The sequence below is a fragment of the Trichechus manatus genome, unplaced genomic scaffold, assembly GCF_000243295.1.
Source record: "Trichechus manatus latirostris isolate Lorelei unplaced genomic scaffold, TriManLat1.0 scaffold00010, whole genome shotgun sequence".
Lineage (NCBI taxonomy): Eukaryota > Metazoa > Chordata > Mammalia > Sirenia > Trichechidae > Trichechus > Trichechus manatus.
The window spans coordinates 4,388,113-4,409,064 of NW_004443946.1; the positions used below are offsets into that span (position 1 = coordinate 4,388,113).

The 20,952-nt window shown below is 34.6% G+C and overlaps 1 protein-coding gene across 2 annotated transcripts in view; it reads right to left on the reverse strand.

The window, feature by feature from the left end:
* The window catches only part of ERO1A (endoplasmic reticulum oxidoreductase 1 alpha), a 40,436-nt gene that overhangs the window by 10,925 nt on the left and 8,559 nt on the right, over positions 1-20,952 (reverse strand). For both annotated transcript variants that reach the window (XM_023726191.1, XM_004370867.2), the window contains exons 4-11: positions 15,857-15,895; positions 12,947-13,023; positions 12,786-12,859; positions 7,556-7,676; positions 5,154-5,200; positions 2,396-2,407; positions 547-573; positions 321-413 (exon numbers count right to left, since the gene is read on the reverse strand). In XM_023726191.1, coding sequence (XP_023581959.1) covers positions 321-413; positions 547-573; positions 2,396-2,407; positions 5,154-5,200; positions 7,556-7,676; positions 12,786-12,859; positions 12,947-13,023; positions 15,857-15,895 — 490 coding nt within the window. The remainder of the gene's footprint in view (positions 1-320; positions 414-546; positions 574-2,395; positions 2,408-5,153; positions 5,201-7,555; positions 7,677-12,785; positions 12,860-12,946; positions 13,024-15,856; positions 15,896-20,952) is intronic.

Sequence of the window (20,952 nt, forward strand, 5' to 3'; positions counted from 1 at the left end):
ATAAAAAGGTTGAGAATTTAGAGGGTTAATATGTTGTGGGGTTGTTAACCAATGTCATAAAACAACATGTGTACTACTGTTTCATGAGAAACTGTTTGTTCTGTAAGCCTTCACCTGAAGTACAATAAAATATTTAAAAAAAAAGAATATGGTGAGCTATTCCTTATAGTATCTACAGTCCGATTATTACCACTTAAGAATGGACTTTACTGCCTAACATTCAATCAGGTCAATTTTTTTCCTATCAGATAAATACCAAGAATTTTTAAGAATACCTGAAAATAAGTGTGGTAAAGTGAATAAAACTGAATGTTGCATACCTTGTAAAAGATATCTTGCACTCAGATGCACATTAATGCTTGCATGTAGACCAGATATGAGTCTGTAGAATGCCCTTTTTTCTACACAGAGACCTAAACAAAGACAGTAATTTGGAAGCAGAAGTTTTGTATGTGAAACTTGTAAGATGAAAAATTAATTTCATGCCTCTTTAAAAATGAGAATATAAAATTTTATCATTTAATTTGTTTAAAAGTTTCCAATTACCTTCTAGCCAACTGTAAAAAGTATTCTCTGAAAGTAAAAAGAAAAATAAAAGTCACAAGATGGTAAAAATGCCAAAATGTAAGTTTTTCAAAAATTTTAGAACACTGTAGCAGATTTGTGCCAAAGACTAATATGAAGATTGCTTAACTAAAGGTCCAAATTTATTTGCAACTTCTCTAAAGGAAGAAGAAAAGTTCTTGGTCTGGATTCAATTAGGTGCTACTCTGTGCCATTCAATCTTTAAAAGGCTTTTAGCACTGACTTAGGTAGCCTCAGTCTCAAAACCGCCTGGGTAAAGTATTTTATATAAGGTCAAAACACAGAATTTAAATAGTAAATCAATACATGGAAAATACCTAGCCTCAATAACAATTCATGTTTTGAAAATGAAGAACTCATTAAATGCATTTTAAATTAGGAAAATAAGTAAAAATTATTAAATAGTGTTGGAGGTATATTTGTTCATAGCTGATAGTATATTTCAATATTTCAAAAGAGCAATTAAGAGAAATGTTACAAAAACAAATACCACTTATATTCTATGACCTATTAAGATCACTGTTCATATACTAAGACCTAGTAATTCTGCTTGTAGGATTATGCTATAAATAAATAACCCAAAATGGGAGGACGAAGGATAATTTGTACTAAGATGATTATTTATGTTATGTATGATTTTAAAAATCAAAAATAATCAAAATGCACAATAATAATGCCTAAGTTAATATAATAGAATACTGTAACTAGTTAATAGAATGCTATACAACTATAAAAATGACAAGAATATGGAATACAACAGTATAGGAAAATGTTTGAAATAATTTTATATAAAAAGGCATAAGAAATGATTATGTAAAAATGCTTGCATGCATTTGCTACAGAAATGGAAAACACTTTATTATTCATTTCTTTTGACTAAAGTTGCTTATGGTGATATTAAAAATGAAACAAATAAGCACAAAAGTAGTAGAAGGAATAAAAAAGAATAACAAATAAATTATACACTTAACATCTGTTTGTCAGAAAACTTCATAAACAAAGAATGCAAACAACAAACTGGATAAAATGTATGCTGCAAATACAACAAAGGGATGATATTCTTAATATGGAGAAAACTCATAGACTGAATAAAAATGATAAAGTGCCCACTTGCCCACTAAAAAAAGGCCAAATATCACAAATGAAAAAATACAAATGGTAATAACATAAAAATTGTTTAATCTCTTTAACAGTAAGAAAATGCAAATTAAAACAATAAAGATACTTTTACCTATCAAATTAGTAAAGATAAAAATGTAATACTACTTAATGCTGACGAGGGTAAAGTAAGACCGGCCAGCACACTAACTGGAGGGACTCATGGCGACGCCATGTGTTTCAGAATAAAACTACACTTCATAGGATTTTCAATGCTATTGACCTTTCATAAGATGGCCTCCCTTTCTTCTGAGGTGCCTCTGGGTGGGTTTGAACCTCTAACCTTTTGGTTACCAGTCAAACCTTAACCATTTGTGCCACCCAAGGACTCTTTGATCATGCCCAGAACCCTCTAAACCTAGCAGATCCTAGAGTTCAACCAGTAAAGAAGAGAAGTTTCCCCTGACAGAGGCCAGTTTAGTGGGTAAAATGTTTGATCAAATTATCAGAGGCTGAAGCAGGCTGTCTCTAGTACCTCAGCCCAGGCACAGTCATTTTCCTCTAACTTGTGCTTTCACCTCCAGACTTTCAGATAAAGAAATAAAAATTAAGTTCTGAGTCTCAGAGGTAGGAAGAAAAAATAAAGTTTGCCATAATAAACATCTATAAGCAAATTCATATATAGAATGTATGATAAAGATATTATACTTACCTTCGCTTTTCCCTGAAAAAGAAAAAATGTTTATAATTATAAACTCCTTCCAGAAGTACCTTTTAACATGCTACATTTTCATAAAAATAAGACTTTTTTTTTTTAATACTGGTAAATTTTAGACCATCAGTTCATCCACATAAGCAAAATCTTAGTGTGAGTCACTTGTGACTGCAGCTCTATCTAGTGGCGATATGAATTATGCCTGATTCAACTAAATGGTGTCATCTCCTGGAGCCTTGATAAAGAACAGCTTCAACTCACATAAGATTTAATATAGCTGACAGGAGAGAAAAATCTAATCCATCATCTAAGAGTACTATTAAATATCTTAAGTCTTTATGGTTATTTGGCTGGCAGTCAGCCATACTTATTTATCCTAAAGCTATAACATAGTTTCTGTGAAAGATTTGTGTTATTGCTTTGAAATCTCCAGAATGGCATTACAGAATTTAACCTTGTTCAGGAATATTTTTTAAGACTATAAGATTTAAATTATGCACAATGCAACAATTTATATGTAGCTGCTCATTTATTCTTGAAAAAAGTCTTCACTTTGTCCATTTTTCTTTAATACCATCATTGTTTGATTATAAAATAATATATGCTCATTGCAAATACCTGTTAAATCAAAAAAAAAAGGACACAGAAGAAATAAAAATAAAAAATCATCCATAACCCCCTTGCCCAAAGATAAACACTATTTACATTTTGGTAAATGTCCTTTTTAGTGTGTGCATAGATATTTAGACGTTACATTGTGTTTTCATAAAAATATACATACTGCTTTAAAACTTGCTTTTTTTTTTACCCAATGTGCTACTGATTGCTTTTGATAGAAATGAATACAAATTTACAGCAACATTTATAGTGGCTTTATTCTACTATGTGAATACAATACAACTCATTTAACCAGTTCCCTAGTGATAAACATTTAGATTGTTCCCATTTATGTTTAAAATAAGTGAGGCTGGTTAATTAATTTTATGAAGTCATAATGTGAGTTCATAGTGAAAATTATCTCGTCTATGAATTTGCATCTCATCTGATATTAAATCAATAGCTTCCACTGAGTCAACACATGTGACTCCTTAAAAACCCAAAAGCCTTGTTTAAAGATGTTCTTTCATTCCTAATGTAAGAAAGCCCAGTCTGCCAGCATTTAGGGAATGATGTAATCTCACCACTTTCCAGAAGGACCTTTATATTTACTGACTATATGAGATCAGCAACTCTTCAAATAAATTTTTAAAATGAAAACCTTACACATTTGCTAAAAGCACACCAAAGCTTTCATCAGTAAGCACACATTCAAAGACAGCATGGATATGTATTTCCTAAGGGAAAAGTCTGAAATCATACAATGAAATGGTTTATTCAGCAAACGCTTTTCCTATTATAAACTGAGCAGAATTTGTGAGTTTCAGTTTTATGTCCCCTATGGCACCTATTCCAACTCAGTTGGTGATGGGTTTGGTTTTATGGGTTTAGGGCACCTAAGAGGGCAGTAGTAATCCAGTGATAGAATTCTTGCCTTCTACACGGGAGACCTGGGTTCAATTCCCGGTCAGTGCAGCTCAAGCACAGCCACCACTCATCTGTCAGTGGAGGACTGCATGATGCATGCTGCTATGACGCTAAACAGCAAAGCCTCTAGACTAAGACAGACTAGGGAGAAAGCCTTGGAGATCTACTTCTAAAATCAGTCAATGAAAATTCTATGGATGATGACAACAGATCTCCTTGAACATGGGGTCGCCATGAGTCCGAGGCCTATTCAATGGCAGCTAACAACAACAGCAACATGGCACCTAGAATAGTGTCATGGCAACCCCATGCACAACTGAATGAAATGCTGCCTGGTCCTGTGCCACTCGCATGGTCAGTTGCAGATTGGACCACTGTGACCCATAGGGTTTCACTTGATGATTTTAGAAGTAGATTATCAAGCCTTTCTTCCAAAATAGTGCCTAGCACATAATAAACAGTACATAATCATTTGCTGAATAAACAAGCGGTTTTTACTCCTGTGGACAAGACCATTAAATGAGAAGAGCAATTTTCATTGATCATTTATCCAACAAACTACTCTCTCTCTTACGTGCCAAGCTCTGTATAAAGAGATGAAACAGATAAATGTTGCCCATATGTCCAAAGTACTATGGTAAATCAATAGATATATACAATAATAATAATAATGCTAGGCAGTGGAAAGGGCAGAAAGAAACAGCATGGCATGAGAATACTTCATGAGGGGGGAAGGTTACTTCCAGTTAGGAAGATCAAGGAAAGTTTTGTAGAAGAGACACAGCATTTGAGCCAGATACTGAGTGTAACTAGAAAATGAAAAATGTTTATGAGATACAAAGATGTGTGGATTTGCAACCAGACTCCTAACATACGCAATTATTTCAAGTTGTGTGAAAAATTTTGAAGCAGAAGTTATTTGGATATTCGTTTAACTGGAGGATGAATAAAAAGAGTAGAAAAATGAACACGTTAGTTTGTCTGCAAAATTCATAAAAGAAAAATATATATCCTTAAGCTTCATGCAATGATAATCTAATACCATAAGCATCTTTACAAAAATATTCATTATTAAAGTGTAAATATCTTAAACACCTATTTCTCTCAAGAGTGGGACGTAACTTCTGTGGAAACAGATTGTGGATTGTATCAACATTTTATCTTGCCTTCCCCTTCTTCTAATCAAAGTTCATTGGCTGATAAAATATAATAGTACCAATAAATAACTCACCTTGACCAGAGGCTAAAGGATTTAATGGCCTTTTAATTGTCTGTGGCCTAGAAATAAAAGAATTAAAGTATAAAATATAAATGTTACCAATTACTGGTCCCCACCCACCTGGAGCAAAGGAGAATGAAGAACACCGAAGACACAAGGAAAATATTAGCCCAAGAGACAGAAAGAGCCACATAAACCAAAGACTCCCATCACCCTGAGACCAGAAGAACCAGATGGTGCCTGGCTACCACCAATGACCACCATGACAGGGAACAAAACAGAGAGTCTCTGATGGAGCAGGAAAAAAGTGGGATGCAGAACTCAAATTCTAGTAAAAAGACTAGACTTAATGGTCTGACTGAGACTGGAGGGACCCTGGAAGACATGGCTCCCGGACTCTGTTAGCCCAAAACTAAAACCATTCCTGAGGCCAACTCTTCAGACAAAGATTAGACTGGACTATAAGATATAAAATGATATTCGTGAAGAGTGTGCTTCTTAGCTCAAGTAGGTACATGAGACTAAATAGGCAGCTCCTGTCCAGAGGTGAGATGAGAAAGCAGAAAGGGACAGGAGCTGGTTGAATGGACATGGGAAATCTGGGGTGGAAAGGAGGAGTGTGCTGTCACAGTATAAGGAGAGCAACTAGGGTCACATAACAATGTGTGTATAAATTTTCGTATGAGAAACTAACTTTAACTATAAACTTTCACTTAAAGCACAATAAAATATATATATATATATATCAATGTTACCAACTACATTATAATTATTTAAGTGAAATTGAAATTATCTCAAAAAGTTTCTTAATGTCTATATGCATCCAAAATCAAATTGTTTTATTGAGATTAAAAAAATATTTCATTTTCTCTAATAGCTTTAAGGAATGGTGGTTGCTATTTGATTTAGAGATAATAGCACTTAATCTTTTCCTTTTGTAGCAGATAGAAGGCCATTTCCTAATTACATCTGCAAATAAAGGGGGAAAAATATCAGTCAAGCTCCTTTCCTAGACTCAATAAAATGTTTATGGGGAGAGGGGCCACAGGGTATACCCCTAATTGAAAGGCAAGCAAGGAAAAAATATAATTACTCAACACATGCATTAAAATAAAAAAGGGAAAAAAACAGTGTGAGTAGATTATTTTCCACTTAGTAATTTTACATACATCAATTTGCCCTGTGGCCATCAAGTTTATGATTTAAATAAAAAGTAAAAAAAAATTTTAATAAGAAAAGCCAGAAGTTTTTAAGTGTTTTTAAATCCCAAAATAAGTATGCATTAGTATTAGTAAAGCATAGGTATTGTTTTAATGGCCATAATATAAATTTAAAAAAAATTTGTACTTGAGATATTCTGGAAAAAATAACATGTATGCTATATTTCAACACACTCAATATAATTAATTTATTGCCTCATATATTGTTTATATTGTTAGAAATATTATGGGAATCATGATATGAATCAGCTATAACTTTAAAACTAATACAAATCTAACAAATGCTTCAGCTGCATTCTTTCAGTTCACATTTTTTTAAAAACCTTTAAAGTGAGCCAGAATAACCAAACATTCCAAATAACAGTCAAGGGAACATAAAATCAAACACATGGCAGAAATGAGTAAAATAATATTTTAATGAAAACTCTCCATTTCCCAAACTGGAGAAATTCAAGTTAAAAAAAAAAAAAGTAGACATTTTACTGTTATTAGCATAATTGCTAATCTCTTACGCTTATATCTGACTTATAAAAGGTGAAATTTATTCTTCCCATATCTGAGACTCCAAAAATTTTCCCAAAACTTCCCCCACCTCAGCCTCTGAGATAGCATAACACACAAACACACACGAAATATAATTCCAAAATAGAGGCGAGAGGCTTCCAAGTGGATAACGTGAAGCATTTCTCAGCCATCCAGTGATCAACTTGACTGCTTTCATTATAATGGTTAAGAGTGCAAAGCTGGGCTCTTTCACTTACTAGATCTTTGACACTGGGGAGTATAGAACATCAAAAAAAGAATTAGGAGATGAAGATTTTAATGCATACCTTGACACAAAGTATATGATCTTGGAAAATTAAGTAAACCTCTCTGGCTCTACATTTCCTTGTCTATAAAATGACATTCTATAATCCACTCAAGGAACATTTGTTGAGAGGCTTTGATACTCCCATAAAGAATTAAAATTCTAAATCTTTTAATGAAGAAAAATACTTGTTGGAACTCATTTCTGGAGTTTTAATCAAACCAGAAGGGAACTGGATTAATTAATAGATATGTTTCTATATCCAAATACAACCGTTAACAAAGTAAATCTGATTTATAATTTATAGTCATTATGCTTTTATTCATTTGCTTATAAAGAGAAATCAGTACATCTTACAAGAATCTCTAAATGGAAATGACACATACTTGAAACAGTTTTCTTCATAGATGACATTCCATATCTTCCAAGCATCTGGTCCCTTGTAACCCGTGTAGCGCTCAGGATTAAGGAGCAAATCCACATATTCAGCATCAGGGGATTGTATGTCTGTAAGATGAAATGCTTTATTAAATCTTTATTTTCTAGTTATCTTTAAAAGCAAGTATACACGACTGTATCCCATTGATTCTAAGGCACCACAAATCTAACAATGCACCAGGGATTTTAAAACAATTTTTCAGAAAAAGGAAAGGAAGGAAAAGAGAGAGGAACAAACATAACCACATTAAATGCACACACTGGTTACAAAAGCATTCTGATTTTAGAAATGGTAAAAAAAAAAAGGAAATATGTGACTCTTAGAATCAAAGAATCATGGTAATTAAATTCCCATAAGCTATCCGGACAAAGAATATAATACACATGTCCTTCTATCATTAACTACAAGCATCAGTAAATAAGGTAAATGAAGAAGTATTAGCACCATTTCTAGATTCCAAATGAGAATGCATTGGTATATGCAGGTACATTGCTTGCTACCAAATACTTTCTTCTTAGATGACCACCATCAGGATCCACTACCCCGCTGTCCCAAAGATTTAATCCTAAATATGCAAAAAATTATATGCAGGATATTTGTGTCAGCATTATTTATAAAAGGGAAAATTGGAGCAATCTAAATGTTCAACACAGCACAGTAGTTAGGGGCATAGGCTCTGGAGTCAGTCCATGTGAATTAGGGTCCAGGCCCTACCACTATTCGCTGTGTCCTTGGACAAGTTATATAAATTCTCTATGCCTCAGTGTCATCATTTGTAAAATGAGGTTAACACTCATTGTGTTATTGTGAGACTTAAATAAGTTGGTAAGTGCAAAGTGCTTAGAACAATGGTAAGAGTATAATAAATTTTAGCTATTGGTATTCGTAGAGGGTCAACGAAAAAGAGGAAGACCATCTAAGAAATGGACTGACACAGTGGCTGAAACAATGAGCTCAAACATAACAACAATTGTGAGGATGGTGCAGGATCAGCCAGTGTTTCGTTCTGTTGTACATAAGGTCGCTATGAGTTGGAATGGACTCAACAGCACCTAACAACAGTGGTATTGGTATTATGATACACCTTGATAGACCATTTTATAACCAGTAAAACTGTTAAGTACAAAGGTTATTTAATCACATGAAAAGAGCATTATAGAAAAGCCAATTACAAATATATATATGTATATATGTACACATACACACACACAAATTGGTATGATACTGGCTTTTCTTTTTGTTTCTCTTATGTTCTATAGATTTATGTACTGTATTATAATTTCAAAACAAAAAAGATGGCCCCTAGTCCTCTAGTTGCTTTGGGAAATTATTTAATACCTTACTTATCTATGAAGCTTAACAATGGCAACAAAAATAGATGAGAAAAACCTGAGCACAAAGGTACTTATGAGAGAGTCCATTAAGCTCTCAACAGTACCTGTTATTGTTGTTAGGTGCCATTGAGTCAGTTCTAACTCATAGAGACCCTATGTAAAACAGAACAAAAAATCTACACTTGGTTATTTTTTCTCCCAATTCTCAGTGTATTAGAGGTATGAATAAGGGGGAAAGTTGCTTCTAGAAAAGCAGTGACAGCATCTAGAAATAACAGCCCAATACAGAAGTGGCAATTAAAATAACTAAAATAAATATAAGAACTTTAAAAAACATATTACCATGGGACTGTGTAGTTCAGGGACAGATGGCACTGTTTATCTCAGTTAATACTAAATGCACTGTCACAGTATAGCAAATTATAATAAATCCAGAAAAAAACCTAATTTTTAAAATATATAAATAATGCTCAGTATCTAGTACTTTAAGACAGAAAACTGACCACCAAAAAATTATAAAAATTTTTAAAATTTGGGCTAATTAAAGAATTAAACATTAATCGCCTCATAATTTTATTTATGACAAATACTTCATCTCTCCTTAACTTTATAAAAAAAGAATGTTACTATAAGTTTATGGAGCCCTGGTGGCACAGTGGTCAAGAACTATGGCTGCCAACCCAAAGATCAGCAGTTTGAATCCACCAGCTGCTCCTTGGAAATGTTATGGGGCAGGTATACTCTGTCCTATAGGGTCACTATGAGTCAGAATTGATTTGATGGCAACAGGTAATGGGTATAAGTCTATATTTTGCCACATGACAAAAGCTCAGATTTCTAATAAGGGTTTATAAAATATCTTCTGTACTAAACCTACATTACTTAGTCCTAAAAAAAAGTTAAATATATTTTACATCCTCTCTCCTTTAACAGGAGAAACAAATACAAATGGACAAGTAATTTGCTGAAGATAACAAAACTCCACCATTTAAGCAGTGAATTACTGATTCTCAGTCCATGCTATACAAATTCAACCATGTAGTCTCAAGAGGATATTTTGTTAAGAAAAGTTAAAGTCTTACCATTCCTTTATCACTACAAGTCTAAAAAAATTTCTGATGTTATAAATTTAATTTTATCTCATATAACAATGTTTAAGGTCAAAGAATCCTTATGGAAAAGATGGCAAAATAAGGGGCTGGGAAGGACTTTATTCCTCACTTTACTAGTCAAAATCTTGGTATAAATCCACAACCCCTTATCCAACAACCCTGGCTCCAAATGTCTTGAAGTTAAGAACTTTTCAGATTTTAAAAAGATAATACATAATAGATGAAGGGAAAGGCAATACACAATATGGGGGAAGTTAGCACAACATGACCAAGGCAAAGAAAGACACTGAAAAGAACAAAAGAATAAAGGGCAACTACAGTACCTACTATAACATACACAATCCTGCAACAATAGTGTTAAACAATAATTTACGAATGGATACGTAAGTAGATAGGTATGCTGAAGAGGTGTGGGAGGTGTAAGGGAGCACACCCACCTGCAGATATAGGTTTGGTTGTAGATATTTCTACATAAATAATTGTATATATATTAATACAGATGATAGAGCACACAAGGGGCACAGTCAAAGAAACTTCTTAGACATAACCAAACACTTCACAGGATGAAATTCCTAGGCTTGAAGGCGAAGGACCATAGACTCGGGGGACATCTACATCAATTGGCACAACACAGTTCATAAAGACAGTGTTCTACATCCTACTTTGGTGAGCAGCATCTGGGATGTTAAAAGCTTGCTAGTGGCCATCTAAGATACAACTACTGGTCTCTTCCTGTCCAGAACAAAGCAGAGTGAAGAAAACCAAAGACTCAAGGGATCAATTAGTCCAAAGGACTACTGGCCCACATGAACCACAGCCTACATGACCCTGAGACCAGTAGAACTAGACGGTGCCTGGCTTCCACCCAACTGCTCTGACTGGGATCACAACAGAGGGTTCCAGACAGAGTGGGAGAAAAATGTAGAACAAAAAATCAAACTCACAATAAAGACCAGACTTACTGGTCTGACAGAGACTGGAGGAACCCTTGAGACTATGGCCCTAAGACACTTGTCTGACCTGGAACTGAAGACCACCTTTCAGCCAAACAATATACAGGCCTATAAAATAAACAATAACACCTGAAAGGAACGTGTTTCTTAGAACAATCAATTATATGACGGCAAAAGGACAACATTTTCCCAAAAGTAAAGATGAGAAGTCAGGATGGGGTAGAAAATCCAGACGAAAGGAAATGGGAAACCCAGTGCAGGAATGGGGAGAGTGCTGACACAGAGTGGGGAATGCAACCAATGTCATGAAACACTTTATGTACAAACTATCTAACAGGAAACTAATTTGCTCTATAAACTTTGACCTAAAGCACAATAAAATTTTTTTTAAAAGCTAATACAGTTTACACAACATATATTGAATGTTATCCTAGCGGGGCCTGGGGCAGCACCGCTTAATCAAACACATAAATATTTCTGCAGCAGTGAAACATACGATTATTCACACTAAATGTGTCTGTCCTAAATTTAGGGAAGAAAAATTCACATAGTTTTCAGATTTTGGAATTAGGAATAAGGGATTATAGATATGTATTTGCCAAAACATGGTCATATTTTCTATTAAAGAAAGAATTTTTTTTTCCAACAAGAGGCCATAAAATTAAAAATAAGTACTTTCTTTTTTTCTTCCTCTTTTGCAGGGATAGCAGGGATCACCTTTTACTTGTAATTAAAATTATCTGTATCATTCTTTTCACTAATTTTTTTAAAGATCATTAATCCATTCCAGAGGGGCCATAAAGGGATACCAAAATTCAATTTGATTTGATTTTGTGTTTAGCCAGTTAATAGGCTAACAATCAACTTAAAAAAGGAAGAATGGGAGAATCTATAAATCTCGATCAAAGAGGTCTAATGGGTCATAGATTCTAACAGCACTAGAGCCCTGGCCTAGCTTTTGATGTTGCAGACACATCTCATGGTCCAGTATTCTCTTTTCCAAAAGCTACAACGCAAATACATAACAATCCAAAATCAATATAACAGAAGAAATTTTTTGCAATCCCTATATTCTAGCTATTTATGCAAAAAACCTGTATATTTTACAAAAATTATATAAACTACTAGACACACTAAACAGCAAAACTTAAAAGGCGGATTTTTTCCCCAGAAGCTGAATTATATAAAATATGTTCCAGTATTTCCAAAACTGGGTTGTATAAAAAATTTTTCAAAAACCTGAGCCATTTTTAAAAATACAAACATATATTTAAGTGATTCTAAAAGAATTTAGCTTCTTTTTTTTTTTTAAGTCTGGGCCCTACCATGTTCCCTTCAATAGCTCTCTGTATTCTTATGAGTCTAATCCCAATACAACTAATACCAGGTAATTTTGGCATGGGGTAAAAGACAAAGTGGCAGAAGACTTGAAAGAGGGAGAAGGATAAAGGACAGGGAATCCCATGCTACACAGCTCTAATCCTTGCTCATCATCTTCTGCCACTACTAATTTTCCAAAATTCTCCATCACTGCTTTGTTCTGCTTCCTGTGTTAGAATAGGAAGTTGACACATGGTATCTTCATAATATCATTACATTCTTGCTCTGAGTTTTGATATCATTTCATCTTTTTCTCTTCTCTGTAGTTTGAGACGGCACAGAGCAGACAAAGCGTTCAATTTCTCACTTAAGAAATTATTTTTTTAAATAATTTTTAAGAATTTACTTTCTTCTTAGGTATGATTTTAACATAATGCATACTATAAAAAATGTTATACCATCAGCTTCACAAAAGTTGTCTGAGGAATCATCATGCTTGGTCCACTGAAGAACAGCCTTCTGTGTTTCTTCACTGCAAATAAAGAAATTGAATAGTGTTATTTTGTTAAGTTAACATTTGATATGAAAGAAACATAAAATACTGCTGCAAAAATCAAACCTCAGAGATTCATCCACAGCTCCAAGTCGCTCAGCTTGTTCACATTCTTCAATAAGATTATTGGCTTCTTCAGAATACTAAAATAAAAAGGGAAATAAGTAGAATAAACAATGCATTTTAAAAATTAAAAAAAAAAAAAGAATTTAAAAATCATTTCAGGTTCTTTTATACTTGGCACCATTATCTTAGATTCAAAACCTAAAAATATTTTTTTTTAAATTAAGTCCTCACATTCCGCTTGAAACTAAAAAATAAATAAAAGTCTTTGCTCCGTGTACCAATGTTCATTGCAGCACTGTTCACAATTGCCAAAAGGTAGAAACAACTGAAATGTCCATCAATTGATGAATAGATAAACAAAATGTGGTATATATATACAAGGAAATTTTACTCAGCCAGAAAGAGGAATGAAGTCCTGATGCATGCCACAACATGAATGAACCTAGAGGACATTATGCTGAATGAAGTAAGTCAATCACAAAAGGACAATATTGCGTGCTATCGCTTACATGAAATAAGCAAATATATAGAAACCATAAGTAATCAGTGGTTACCAAAGTGTCCGATAAGAGATTCTTTGTGGTATAAAGAAGTTACTCCGGTACAACAGTTAAGCACTCAGCTGCTAATCGAAAGGTTGGCAATTTAAACCCACTTGGCAGCTCTATGGGAGAAAGACCTGGAGATCTGCTCCTGTAAAGATTACATGGGTCACATGGGATCACTCTGAGTCGAAATTGACTGGATGGCACCTAACAACAACAGGCAAGGAATCAAGATGCACTGTCCTACTTTTCTAATAACCTAACTGTGGGCATCAGTTTTCTCTTCCATAAAATGAATAGTTGGAGAAGATCATTTGTGTCTAAGGTTCATCCCAATGCTAAATTCCATGACCCTAAGAATGCCCTGGAGCCTACCAAATCTTATAAAAAGTATTCCAATATCTTTAGGCATTTAAAACATATTCTTTAACAACTATGTTTCTTCTCAATGCCTACATCATTGTATATATTTATTCATTCTGCACGCACATGGCACAGGGGAAGCAAGTATGGATCGTGAGACTTCACAAAACACCAGTCATCACCACCAAGCAACTGAAAGACAACACTGGAGGCAGGAGTCCACAAATTCAATCATTCATCAAATATTTATTGCGTGCCTATTATGGCCTTATTTGTCCAAATGACCATACAATTTATGTTCAGACTGGGATACTTTCGAGGATAAGATGAACACTAAAATAATTAAAGTGATATAATTTTTTAAAACATTTATTTATTGAATGACAACCTTGTTATTGGTCAATTTATAAGACAGTTTATGGGGTAAAAAATTTAACTTTACCCAGATAATTTTGGCCTTTGTCCTTGGTTCCTAAAAGATAACCTCTCCCTCATGACTGAAGTGTTATTGTTATCTATAAGAGCTCTAGATCTGACAGGGTATGCTAATGAGGTGAGTCAGGTGGGGTTGGCCATGCCAGAAAGACCCACTGCTTGATATGAGCCAAACTCAGGGGAGCAGGGCCTGATCTAATCACTCATGACTACCTAATGAGGTCCCAATAAAGGCTCTGGGTAAGGAAGCTCCATGGACTTCCTGGTCGGTGAAAGACATGGATATACATGAGAGGGTATTATGTCCCTTTTTGGGACATGATGTTCTGTGTTGGGAACTCTCCCAGAGTCTCTTCATCTGTTGCACAGGTATATACATTTTTCAAAATTCAGAAAATGTATATTTAAGATTTGTGCATTTCATTATATTCTAATTTTATGTAAAAAAATATATATAGACTAATATTGAACTCTATAAGTGACATACATCAAGTTACATATATATGTGTAGGGGAACATACATCAATACCTATGGTTTACTTTGAAATACATCCCCAAAATAAGGTATTTTGATAGATGGCTATATGGATGGATAGAAGGACAGATATGTGCTAAGTATGCCAAAATAAAGGTAAAATCTAGGTGGTGGGTATGAATGTTCATAGGAAAATTGCTTCAACTTTGCTGTGTGTTTGAAATTTTTCATAATAAAGTATTAGGAAAAATTAATTTAGAATAGTTCTTTAGTCTAAATGAAAAATCATGTATCCCAGAATAACATGTAAACGCACCCTCTGCAAATCCACCTGTTAAACTGTCTTTAGATGTAGTCTTCTTAAAATAACCACTAACTTATGAAGTAGAGGCTAAAGTTTTGCCAGCAGATTTGTGTGTTCTGGTTTTCACATGGCCAATGATATTTCTATGGCCTTATGATGGAAAATGTTGGCCTTTGTGCAAGTTACATATTCTCATCAGCTCTCATGAAAAAGGGAACTTCAGTACTTAAATTTTCATTAAACGTGTACTTCCTTTTTTCTTTTTCTATTTTTAATTATTTCAGCCAGAAGGATTCATTGCAAAATAAAAACGCATTAAACCAAAAAAAACCAAACCCATTGCCGTCAAGTCGATTCCTACTCATAGCGACCCTGTAAGGCAGAGTAGAACTGTCCCATAGGGTTTCCAAGGAGCCGCTGGTGGATTCAAACTGCTGACCTTTTTTGGTTAGCAGGCGTAGCTCTTAACCACTGTGCCACTAGGACTCAAAAAAAAAAAAGTGCATTACCTAGTAGTAAAATAAATATATAGGTGTTGGTTTACACTATGCAATAAAGAAGAAAACCACTATAGCAAGACTGCTCTCTCTATGCAGGATTGATTCAGCCTCTATTTCCCATTCATAATTTCTCGTAAGTCTCACCTATAATTTTCCAGTATTCCCACTGACTTGCCTGCCACCTGATGGCCCAGATGCTTAGGGCATATCACAGACGTGACACAGGCCACAACACAAATGGCTACTAACACCAAGACATCAGACATACTCCTAAGTATAAAAGCATACCTTGTAGCTCGCAGATTTAATCCCATCAGGAACCTCATCCTGAAAAAGAAAACAAAATTGTTTTTATGGTGATATTTATTCTAGCATCTGAAAATATTTTATTTTTTATTAAATATTTTAATTTGATTAAAGTTAATAAAAAATTATTAAAGTTATCAGATTATTTTTTAACAGAGAATGGTTATGCAGTTTTTATACTTATTTCTTAAAAGTAAAAATTCAACAACAAATTATTGTATGGATTGCTAATCTTATATTTTGTTACTGCATGGAGATGTAAATAGATTCACTTAGCCATTATTCCTTTTGATGCTCAGATTGTCCCATATTTAACCACTAGGAGCTCCACAGGTGCTAACACCTGTGTTGTTTTGATAGTACACCAGTAGTCTTTAGTAGCTTTTTGTGCTTTCTTTTATGACAAGATAATCAAGGCTCATCTTCTATATTTCTTACTTCAGTCTTGGAATCAGCCATTTTTTAAGGAGCTCTAGCTCTTTTCAGAGGAAAATGGTACTGATTTTTAGTCATGCTTTGGCCTCTTACTAGCTATAGGAACTAGGAAAAGTAACTCAGATCCACTTATCTGCCTATCCCTCAAAGTGATACTGTAAGTAGAAATAATGATGTATGTGAGAGAACGCTGTAAATTGCAGGAAACTATTCAAATATTGGAGCCCTGCTGGCACAGTGGTTAAGAGCTTGGCTGCCAACCAAAAGGTCGGCAGTTCAAATCCACCAGCCTCTTCTTGGAAATCCCATGGGGCAGTTCTACTCTGTCCTATAGGGTCACTATGAGTCGGAATTGACTGGACAGCAACGGGTTTGGTTTGAGTTGTTTTTTTTTTTTTATTATTCCAATATAAAGTATATTCCTGGAATAGATTATGCATGCCCTAAGGGAAGGACCCACACAGAGATAATCACTTTGTGTACCCTTCCAGACTTTGACCTAGGTTAATGCATATTCTTTTTCTACAGCCAGACATTTAGATGGTTTCCAATTTTTTCATATAATAAACTATGCCAAATTTATAGATTAATTTCAGAAGAATTGACATCTTTACAATACTCAGTACTGCCTTAGGATATCTTTAAACATTTGTCCAACTATTTTATAAAGTGAAATTCCTAGTAAAATTCCTGGGTCAAAGAGTATGGGTACCTTTCACATGTTTTGCTGTGTGTATTTTCACCAAAAATACAATAACATATTTTTTAAAAAAAAACATACTACACAGCTACAGTAATCAAAACAGCCTAGTACTGGTTTAATGATAGACACATAGACCAATGGAATAGAACATCCAGAAATAAATCCAAATGTCTATGGTCAATTGATTTACAGCAAGGTTGTCAAATCCATTCAATGGGAAAGGAGAAGTCTCTTCAACAAATGGTGCTGGCAAAACTGGACTTCCACATACAGAAACATGAAACAAGATCCATACCTCACATCATACACAAAAAGTAATTCATTTTCATCAAAATGGGTCAAAGACCTAAATGTTAAATCTAAAACCATAAAGTTGTTGGAAGAAAGTATAGGAGCAAAGCTTTGGGACCTAACGTTTTTCAATGATAGATTATCAAACACAACAATGAATACATGAGCAACAGAAAACAAAACAGATAACTAGGACCTCATAAAATTTAAATACTTTTGGTCATCAAAAAACTTTTATCAAAAGAGTAAAGAGACAACCTACAGACAGGGAAAAAATCTTTGGGAACAATATAACTGATAAGCATCTAATATCTAAAATATCTAGAAAACTTCTACAGCTTAACAGCAAAAAGACAAATAACCCAATCAAAAAACTGGGCAAAGGACATGAAAAGACAAGTCATCAAAGAGGATATTCAAATGGCCAACAGACACATTCAAATGGCCAAAAGATGCTCAGTGTCATTAGCCATCAGAGAAATGCAAATCAAAACCACAATGAGATACCATTTGACTCCCACTAGGATGGCCAAGATAAAAAAAAAAATGGAAAATAACAAGTGTTAGAGGGGATATGGAGAAATTGGAACCCTCATCCATTGCTTGTGGGAATACAAAATGGTACAGCTATTGTGGAAAAACAGTCTGGCAGTTCCTCAAAAAACTAGAGGTAGAGCTGCCATATGATCCAGCAGTTCTACACCTAGGTATATACCCTAGGGATCCAATAGAAGTGACACAAACAGACATATGCACACCTATGTTCATCGAAGCACTATTCACGATAGCAGAAAGATGGAAACAACCTAAGTGCCCATCAACAGATGAATGGATAAGTAAAATGTGGTATACTGATACAATGGAATACTAGAAGAATGAGTTTCCAAACATCTTGGAACATGGATGAACCTGGAGGACATTGTGTTGAGCGAAATAAGTCAATCACAAAACAAAAACAAATACTGTATGTTCTCACTTTTATGAAATGACACGAACAAGTAACTATACAGAAAGTAATGTTCATTAATGGTTACCAGGGATGGGGAGAGAGGAGGGATTCACTCTCTACATAGCAGACATTTATTTTTGGTGACAAGAAAGGTAACACCAAATGAGGGTGAAGTGTATACAGCTTGACAAAGGTAAACAACATCACTAATAAAGGATAAAGGACCTGTTGGTAATTGCTGTGGCATATATAATTTTGAAATAATAGCAAAAACAACCAAAAAATATATGTGCGGGTTTACATGTACGAAATAGGCATATATGTGTATAGGTGTATATATATGCTCATACAGTCAGGTGTATGCTATATGTATATATATTCATAGGTATAATAAAGCACATAGAAGGCACAGTTATGGATACTTCTTAGACTTAAACACCTCATGGAATTGGATTTCTGGATTTGAAGGATTAGGACCATAGTCTCATGGGACATATCAGTCAACTGGCATAGTATAATTCATAAAGTTATGTTCTACATCCTAGTTTAGCGAGTAGTGTCTGGGGTCTTAAGATACAACTGTTGGTGTCTACTTATCTGGAACAAAAGAAGGAAACCAAAGACTCAAAGAAACTAGTCTATGGGACAAATAGTCTACACAAACTACAGCCTCATCTACCCTGAGAGCAGAACTAGATGGTGCCCAGCTACTACTACTGACCATTCAAATCAGGGCCACAAAAGATGGACCCTGATAGAATGGAAGAAAATGTGGAATAGAATCTCAAATTCCTAATTAAAAAAAAAAAAAAGACAAAGAGATGTTGAACCTGAGGAAAAAAAGTGTATGTACCTTTTTAAATTTTTGATACATTTCGCCGAACTGATCTCCAAAAAGATTTAACTCCCTGCATGCTCATTTCTAATTCCCAAACTAACACTGGGTACTGTTATTCCTTTTCACGTTGGCCAATTAATGAGAAAGAAACCTGAAGGGAAAGAACCTTGTTTAGATTAACTGTAAAAGGTCTAAATAACTGACCTTTCAGCTTACACTGAGATACCCCAGCCTCCGTGGGTGGACTGACTGCCTCATTCAAATCTTCTCTGGAAGCAGGGATGCAAATCAAGGGATGTGGTTTTTATAATGCCAAGTATAAGGAAGAGAATTTCAACCTTGATTATTTTTCTACCTCCTACTGGGTCCCAATGTATAACCTGAACCAAATCAATAAATGAACTAAAAAAGGAAATCAAAGAGTTGACACCAAGAAAACTGGCCCTGGTTTCTTGCTTATCCCAAAAAGGCATTAATAAAACTGCAGCAGGCCATCTGACATAGTGAGTGACCTGTGTTTAACCTTTCACATATATTAAGAAAAAATTGTTCATTTTATTAGGTGTGATAATGGCACTGTGGTCATGAGTAATGTCCTTTTCTTAAAAAAGATGCATATATAGTATCTACCTATAGCATATATAGTATATAACAGTGAGATGTCAAGATATCAGCATGTACAAAATAAATGCTAGATATATTATTGTTGATGTGTGCTGTCGAGTCAGTTCCGACTCATAGCAACTCTACAGGACAGTGCAGGACTGCCCCCTTAGGCTGTAAATCTTTGTGGGAACAGATCGTCAGGTCTTTTCTCCCGCAGAGCAGCCAGGTGGGTCAAACCCCCGACCTTCCGGTCAAGTAGCTGAGCGCTTAACAATTGCACTACCAGGGCTCCTTATGCTAGATAGGAAAGCCAAGAATTTAGGCTGAAGCAAGTATTTCAAAATACTTAAAATGATCTGTAATCACTCTTTAGTTCTGACACACCACCCTATTTGGGAACTACTAGAACTGAGCCCAGATTTTCCTAAGAGCAGTGTAAATTGTTCATTTCCTCATCTTCACTTCTTCTTCCTCTGCTCTCCCTTCCCCTCTGCTCTACTGTGTATAAACCTTCAGTGTATCTCTATTACTGTTATATTCGTAGTGAAATGATCACTTAGTGTTTCTCTCCCCTACTAGACCATAAGCTCCTCAAGGACAGAGCCCAGCTTGTTTGTTCATGTCCTGGCATATAGTAAGCCCTCAAAATATATTCATTATTAAACCAAATTATATTCAATTACTAACTGATACTCCTTCACCAGTCACTTCTCCATTCCTCTACATCTTCTGGTCCCTACTCTCTACAATATTGCCAGTTATCTTTCTAAAGCTTGGCTCCAATCATGCTACATATACATATATATTTGTAACTAAGACTATTTTAGGTGGATAAACATCATCTTACTGTCTTTTAAAGAAAGAGCATTCTCTCCACTGTGAAATCAGTTTAAGGAAAACAAAAAACAAAAAAACTGAGTATTGGTGTGAAAAGCGTTCTGCTCCAGTTTTGCAGAAACTGAAATAACTAGATCCTGTCTCAGTTTCTCAGTACAAATTGCTAACTTTCATCTGATTCTCTCTTAGCATTTCTATGTGTTCAAATCGAGTAATAAACATCTATTTTTTAGTATTTTTTAAATGCTAAAAGTGGTTGTTTTCCCTCAGTCTGTTAATCTGGTAATCCATAAACTATCATTTTACGCTAACCATCCTTTGGTTTTTCTGTCCCCTCCAATCTTCTTCTCAAAGTGACATCCTCTAGTTCTTTGACTAATAATCAAAAATAACTGCTATCTCAAAATGAGATTTTACTT